This window comes from Podarcis liolepis (assembly GCF_965112155.1).
Source record: "Podarcis liolepis genome assembly, chromosome: 15".
Classification (NCBI taxonomy): domain Eukaryota; kingdom Metazoa; phylum Chordata; class Lepidosauria; order Squamata; family Lacertidae; genus Podarcis; species Podarcis liolepis.
Window position 1 is genome coordinate 26,063,902 of NC_139566.1, and position 8,181 is coordinate 26,072,082.

Here is an 8,181-nt window from a genome sequence, read left to right on the forward strand (position 1 = left end):
TCTATTTCTGAAATTCCTTTGTAGTAAAGCAGCTACTTTGAGATCTTGTATAGAATGTCCTGGGAGACTGAAGTGTTCTCCTACTGGTTTCTCTGTTTTGTGATTCTTGATGTCAGATTTATGTCCGTTTATTCTTTGGCGTAAAGTTTGGACTGTTTGTCCAATATAGAGAGCTGAAGGACACTGTTGGCATTTGATGGCATACACAATGTTAGACGATGAGCAATTAAATAGTCCCGAGATGGTATGTGTGATGTTGTTGGGGCCAGTAATGGTGTTGTCCGGGTGTATGTGGCAGCAAATTTGGCATCTGGGTTTATTGCAGGCTCTGGTGCCAGTGTCCGTGTTAAGTCTGGTTGTAGTATTATTGTGGGTTAGGAGTTGTTTAAGATTGGGTGGCTGTCTGTAGGCAATGAAAGGTCTTCCTCCCAGAGCTTGAGAAAGAGAACTGTCATTGTCCAGGAGAGGACAATCCTTTCCCCATATACATTGCAACCACTGACCTGCAGCCAAATATTTATCTGGCAATGGCTGCCTTTTAGAGCCCCCTGCCCGTCGTTGGCACCCTCCAAATGCCCCTCGCTGCTCTCTTTTTGGTGAGCGCTGAAAACAATTTTTGCTTAGGCCAGCTGAGCCAGACATGTCGAATTGACACATGTTTTATTCCTTGTTAGCTGCTATTGATTTTAATCACCCGTTGAATGCTTTTGAATTCCCGTTTTTTAAAAAATCGTTTTTAACATCGGCTCAGAGGTTTTCTGACGACCAGGGTTGTGATGTAGTAAAATAATCTTGCGAAATAGAGAACAGTCCCTTCTCCTCTTAGCAGCCAGGAGGTTGCATGATATCACAGCAGCTCAGCGAATGGGGGAAGCTTATGGGTTTTGTTGCTGGGGTTTAAACTGCCTGGAGCCGAGTTTCTACAGTTAAGCTGATATTTTTTGAAGAGGCAGAATGATGTCTGTATGAACAATGTACAATCTCCCTTCCTGCCCCCCTCCCCCTTCCTACTTTTCCAGGTTTTTCTTCACTGGGCCACTGAGCCACTATTTCTACCTCTACTTGGAGCGATGGTTCCCATCGGATGTGCCAGTTTCCATCGCCAAGAGACTCCTGCTGGACCGGCTTGTGGTTGCCCCAGCCTTCCTAGTGCTTTACTACTTCGTCATGAACCTGCTGGAGGTATATCCCTGGGTCTGCCCTGTGATGGAAAGGCTTGTGCCCATCAGTTGATGCTCGAATCAGGGTGGCGGTGACGGTGGCTGTATGTGGAGCAAGCTTTTCTCCTCTTGCTCAGGAGGGTAGTGAATGTCAGGAGTTCAGCCTACACTCGAGTAGGACCCTGGCAGAGACACATGCCCGACTGGCATGTTCCCTCCCTCCTGGTCAATCTTTCGGGAGCTTCATAAGCTTTCTTCAGCCCGAACATCACAGCGACCGATGCCAAGCAACACCGGCACACTTAGGGATCCACAGAGTTTGCGCATCATGCATAACAGACCTCAGCAACTCAGCGTTTTGGCTAATCTACTTTATTTACATATAAACACACATGGAGCACTGCAACATGGCTCTCTCTCTAACATCAGACAGCAAAAAGAAAAAGAACAAAGGACAATACTTCTACTTCACGGAACACAGTAACACAAATATCTTGTCTCCATCACTTCCCGCTCTGTGGAGTCAAAACATACCACGTCATGTGAAAGACAAACAATCCTATGACTGCAATCACAGAGCAGGAATGCTAACAGTGAAGTGTAGGTGGGTTCCCACAAGGCACAGTGATAACAGCAAGAACCATTCTTGAAATAACAGAACTGGGCAACAGGGGCAAAACAACTGCTTATATACGTTTCTGAAGGCCTGGGCCACTCCCACTCCCAACATGATTGGCTGTCTAAACTTCCAAGCTGCGAATTGTGACTCAGAGTTTTAAGGGCCAATGGCAGAGGCCCAAATCCTGAAATGTTCTGTGATTGGATATCATGTTTTGAATCAGAACACAGGGCCTCAGAACCCTTAGTCCAGACTCAAGCTCAGGCAAACACAGACCACTGAATACATAACGGGTAGGACCCGAACGAAGGGCTTCAAGATACAAGAAAGGTGATTCCAACTAAACGCCAGGAAGAACATTCAGACTGTAAGAGACGTCTGACAGTGGAGCTTGTGGAGTCTCATTCACTGGAGGTTTTTAAGCAGGGTCTGGCTGGCCACCTGTTGTGGGTGCTTTAGAGATTCCTCCATTGCAGGGGGTTGGACTAGATGACCATTAGGGTCCCTTCCAACTCTATGATTCTAAAAAGCGAATCCCTGAACAACGTAGGCCCAGGGTACCTCAGGGACCGGCTGAGCCCTTATATCCCAACTAAATCGCCGAGATAATCTGCAGGAGCACCACTGGTCATTCCTCAAGTTGCTAAGGCTCATTAGACAACAATAAGAAACAAAGAACAGCAATAACCTTTAGTATCGTTGGTCGAGGCTTGTGGAATATCCTGCCGGTAGAGATTCAGCAGGCATCTTATTTTAAACACCTGCTGCAGACTTTTCTGTTCTGTCAGGCTTACTATGCGAGCAATTAAGAACGCATCCTTCAGGCAATGATGTCCGTTTTATACGGTTTTTGCTTAGTTTATTATTGCTCTGTTTTTCTTTTAATGATATAGCAGTATAAACTTCTTTAAAAAAATAAATAAATAAATAAAATGTAAACAACTTGGTTTTTACTGATAAAGTGGTGCTATAAACCTTGCTGAATAACTTATGTGAATCCCGGGCCAGTTGTTTCTCTCTCTTGGCCTGAGCTGCCTCACAGGGCTGTTGTGAGGTTAGAATGCCAATAATAATAATAATAATAATAAATTATCCCACCCATCTTGCTGGGTTTCCCCAGCCACTCTGGGCAGCTCCCAACAGAATATTAAAAACACGAGAAAACATCAAACATCCCTAAACAGGGCTGCCTTCAGATGTCCTCTAAAAGTCAGATAATTGTTTATTTCCTTGACATCTGATGGGAGGGCGTTCCACAGGGCAGGCGCCACCAACCAAGAAGGCCCTCTGCCTGGTTCCCTGTAACCTCACTTCTCGCAGGGAGGGAACCAGCAGAAGGCTGTCAGCTGGACCTCACTGTCCGGGTAGAATGATGGGGGTGGAGACACTCCTTCAGGTAAACTGGACTGAGGCCATTTAGGGCTTTAAAGGTCAGCACCAACCCTGGGATCTGGGTTGGCTGGGACTTGAACCACTGCAGAAAAGGTGCAGGACATCCCCCTGGTCCACCCCCCTCCCTCGAGGCCTCCTCTGGCTCAGTTTATCCATGTCTTTCAGGGGAAGGATACCTCTGCTTTCATCAAAAGGATGAAATCCAGCTACTGGACATCCCTCAAGATGAACTGGAAGGTGTGGACGCCGGTCCAGTTTATCAATCTGAACTACGTGCCTATGCAGGTGAGAGGACTCGCTTTTCGGTTGGGGGGGCGGTTCCCACTCCGTGGGGTGCTGAGCCGGGGGGGGGGGGAAGAGACCCACACGATTCCCTCCACGCGCCCCAGGCATTCAGTCCTCGCATTCATGTCTCCCAAGCGGTTCAGGGTACATCCATGAAAGTATCAGTCCTCTTAGGGCTGGGATAACCGGGAGATTCCAGATGCTGGACTCCAAATCCCATCAGCTCTAGCCAGCATGAAGGGCAGCCGTGAATGATGGGAGTTCGAGGCCACCGACACCTGGAAGGCCACAGGTTTCCCCCATCTCTGAACTTATAGTGCATCTGGTGTTATGAAAGGTAGCCATGGCCGTAGCTCAATGAGAAGGCAACTTCCTTGTGCCGGCTTCAGTCCTTAGCCCTGAGAGAGCTGCTGCCAGTCAGTGCAGACAGTACTGTGGGAAATGGGCCAATGGCCAGTGGCCTGACTCGGTAAGTCAGCTTCCTGTGTCTTAAAGGGAATGGCTGTAGCTCAGTTGTAGAGCCAGGGCCGGCCCAGCCATGAGGCAAGGTGAGGAGACTGCCTCAGGCAGCAGAATCCACTAGTGCAGCAGATCCCAATGTAGATCTTTATCTCTCCCCTTGTTCCTGATGTACAGTGGTGCCCGCAAGACGAATGCCTCGCAAGACGGAAAACTCGCTAGACGAAAGAGTTTTCCGTTTTGGAGGTGCTTCGCAAAACGAATCTCCTATGGGCTTGCTTCGCAAGACGACAATGTCTTGCGAGTTCCTGCTGGTTTTTTTCCCTTCCCCCCCTTTTTCTAAGCCGCTAAGCCGCTTATCAGCTGATCCGATAAGCTGCTAAGCTGCTAAAAGCCGCTAATAGCGCTAATAGCGCTAATCCTCTAATCCGTCAATGGGCTTGCTTCGCAAGACAAAAAAAACGCTAGATGAAGAGAATCACAGAACGGATTCTTTTCGTCTTGCGAGGCACCACTGTAGAATCATAGAGCCATAGAATTTTTAGACTAGGGAGGGACCCTGAGGATCATCCAGTCCAGTGTTTCCCAAACTTTTTTGTTGGACTACAACTTCCATCATCCCTAGCTAGCAGGACCACTGGATACTACTACCACTACTACTACTACTACTAATAATAATTTATTATTTATACCCCGCCCATCTGGCTGAGTTTCCCTAGTCACCCTGGGCGGCTTCCAATCGAGTGTTAAAAACAATACAGCATTAAATATTAAAAACTTCCCTGAACAGGGCTGCCTTCAGATGTCTTTTAAAGATAGGATAGCTGCTTATTTCCTGAAGGGAAGGTGTTCCACAGGGTGGGCGCCACTACCAAGAAGGCCCTCTGTCTGGTTCCCTGTAACCTCACTTCTCGCAATGTGGGAACCGCCAGAAGGCCCTCAGCGCTGGATCTCAGTGTCCGGACTGAGGGGGTGGAGACGCTCCTTAGGTATACTGGACCAAGGCTGTTTAGGGCTTTAAAGGTCAGCACCAACACTTTGAATTCTGCCACATTCTGGATTAATTGTAGTTTCCGGGTCACCTTCAAAGGTAGCCCTACATCGAGCGCATTGCAGTAGTCTAAGCGGGAGATAACTAGAGCATGCACCACTCTGGCAAGACAGTCTGTGGGCAGATAGGGTCAGCCTGGATGATGGGAGTTGTAGTCCAACAACAGCTGGAGACCCAAGTTTGGGAAATGCTGATCCTAGTCCAACCCCCTGCAGTGCAGGAATAGGCATCTATTTCCCCACAGGGATCAAACCTGCAACCTTGGCGTTATCAGCACCACGCTCTAACCCATGTAGATCTTCACCCACCCTTTCTTCCCTGCCAGGGAAGGGCTCCATTTTGTGGTTTGCCAGAATGCCTTGGGCTGGCCCTGGGTAGAGCCTCTGTTTTGCATGCAGAAGATCCCCGGTTCAGTCCCCGACAGCACCTCCAGGGAGGTGAATGTGGTAGGTCAGAACTTAAATTCTAACCAAATTCCTCCTCAACACAGTTCCAGGTGCTGTTTGGGAACCTGGTGGCCCTCTTCTGGTTTGCCTACCTGGCCTCTGTGAAGAAGTGACCCTGCAAGAGCTGACGGTCGAAGAAGAAGCTGCTCTTCATGCTTGATAAAGTTGCCTGCCGGGGCAGGCAGCGGAGGACGAGGGACTGTGCTTAGAGAACTGATTTGCTGCCTGCCGTTGCACAGTTACTGTCCAACACTCTTCTGCTCCTTGAGGAAAGCAGGGATGGGAATGGGATGCGCTGTGCCATCTTCCAGCTGGGTCCTTCTGGGCCCTGTCACTTTAACAATCATATCTGGTACACTACGTTTATTAATTTTGTTTCTCATTTCTTAACGTTTAGTTTTTCTGCGGGGGAACAGACAGAAGGCAATAACTCTTTTTTTTTAATGGTGCTTTAATGGGAATGGTTTAAAAAATGTGTACTGGAATTGGGAAAACCAGCACATGCCATTTTATGTGCGTGTTTTTAAAAGAAATAAAATTGAGAAGATTAATCTCTTAAACGATAAAAGGGGGAAATTACTGGTTTTGTTGAAGAGGTGAGATACCTGGCTAGGGGGTGGGGGGAAGGATGTGTGAAAAGGATTGCAAGCCTATTGTGAGCTGAAGGTGAGCCAGCAAAGTGAGGCAGCTGCAGAAAAGGCGAATGCAATTTTTAGGCTCCATTAACAGCAACCTCAGATATGCAGAAGGACACAACTTTGATGGCAGAAAGTGAGAAGGAATTAAAGAACCTCTTAATGAGGGTGAAAGAAGAGAACGCAAAATATGGTCTGAAGCTCAACGTTAAAAAAAACTAAGATCATGGCCACTGGTCCCATCACTTCCTGGCAAATAGAAGGGGAAGAAATGGAGGCAGTGAGGGATTTTACTTTCTTGGGCTCCATGATCACTGCAGATGGTGACAGCAGTCACGAAATTAAAAGGCACCTGCTTCTTGGGAGAAAAGCAATGACAAACCTAGACAGCATCTTAAAAAGCAGAGACATCACCTTGCCAACAAAGGTCCGTATAGTTAAAGCTATGGTTTTCCCAGTAGTGATGTATGGAGGTGAGAGCTGGACCATAAAGAAGGCTGATCGCCGAAGAATTGATGCTTTTGAATTATGGTGCTGGAGGAGACTCTTGAGAGTCCCATGGACTGCAAGAAGATCAAGCCTCTCCATTCTTAAGGAAATCAGCCCTGAGTGCTCACTGGAAGGACAGATCCTGAAGCTGAGACTCCAATACTTTGGCCACCTCATGAGAAGAGAAGACTCCCTGGAAAAGACTCTGATGTTGGGAAAGATGAAGGGCACAAGGAGAAGGGGATGACAGAGGACGAGATGGCTGGACAGTGTTCTCAAAGCTACCAGCATGAGTTTGACCAAACTGCGGGAGGCAGTGGAAGACAGGAGTGCCTGGCATGCTGGCATGCTCTGGTCCATGGGGTCATGAAGAGTCGGGCACGACTTGCTTGATGTTTGGCTTCCGAAAATCATTTGAAAACCAGAAGACTCACTTTCGGGTTTTGATTGTTTGGGAGCTGATTTGTTTGGGAGCCAAGGCATTTGAGATCCAAGGTATGACTGAATAATAAGCAAAAGGAAAAAGAAAGATTAAAACACACCAGCATTCTGCATGACTGCATCATAAGCTAAATATTTTTAGCAGGTGCCAAAAACAGCGCAGGGAAGACCAATGTGATTGTTATGGCTAGAGACATGGGAGGCCATGCTCAAATCTCCACTCTGCCAAGAAGCTCCCTGGTTGAACTTGGGCCAGTCTCCATCTCTGAGCCGAACCTACCTCTCAGGGCTTGTGGTGAGGCTAAAATGGGAAGGAGGAGCACCATGCTCCTTGGAGGAAAAGGTATTGAACTAAATAAATAAAGCTGCCTGCCTGTTGTCAATAGGTGGGGAGTTCCAAAGTTCACATGCTGCCACACTAAAAGATTATTTTCTTACAAATGTGGAAGCGCTATTACACGACAGCTGTAACTATGCCAGTTCCGCTGATTTGCTGAATATATGCAAAATAGTACAGTGGTACCTCGGGTTACATACGCTTCAGGTTACAGACTCCGCTAACCCAGAAATATTACCTTGGGTTTAAGAACTTTGCTGCAGGATGAGAACAGAAATCGTGCTCCGGGGGCAGCGGGAGGCCCCATTAGCTAAAGTGGTGCTTCAGGTTAAGAACAGTTTCAGCTTAAGAACAGACCACTGGAACGAATTAAGTACTTAACCTGAGGTACCACTGTAGTAATACTCTGCCTCTTAATGTTGCTTATTGAGCCGTTTTTTAAAAAAAATAAGCTATGTTAGGGTTTATAGAGAAAAATACAAAGCTTAATATCAAATATATTTCCCCCTTTTTTATCCAAACTAAGACTTTGTTCTAAATACAATCAAAGCATAAAGAAGAAGAAAAAGGGAGAGTGAAATGAAGAAGAGTAGAAAAGAGGTTCGAAGAGAAAGATGGAATAAAATCCAGAAAGTAAAGGGTTTCCCATTCTTCATCTGTCCACTGTATATAAACAATATTCACTTCATCCTTGAGACTGTTTCTGGTGGGCTTTCCCAGCTCCCCCAAATCTGCTTGCCATTTAACCCCATAAAGCCCGCATCCCATTTTGGAACAAGAGCCAGCAGCTGGACCAAGTTGGTATTAAACACCCAATTGGTATTCTGCTGATCTGCAGGCTTCTGTTCTTTTTTTCACCAATGAAAG

General features: G+C 46.9%; 1 protein-coding gene across 1 annotated transcript in view; it reads left to right on the top strand.

Annotated features, from left to right (window-relative positions):
* PXMP2 (peroxisomal membrane protein 2) overlaps positions 1-5,980 on the top strand; it is a 12,492-nt gene extending 6,512 nt beyond the window's left edge. Inside the window, exons 2-4 of the mRNA XM_083476235.1 lie at positions 975-1,182; positions 3,337-3,456; positions 5,457-5,980. Of these exons, the coding sequence (XP_083332361.1) occupies positions 975-1,182; positions 3,337-3,456; positions 5,457-5,525 (397 nt within the window). The 3' untranslated portion in view covers positions 5,526-5,980. The remainder of the gene's footprint in view (positions 1-974; positions 1,183-3,336; positions 3,457-5,456) is intronic.
* Positions 5,981-8,181: the final 2,201 nt, after the last annotated feature.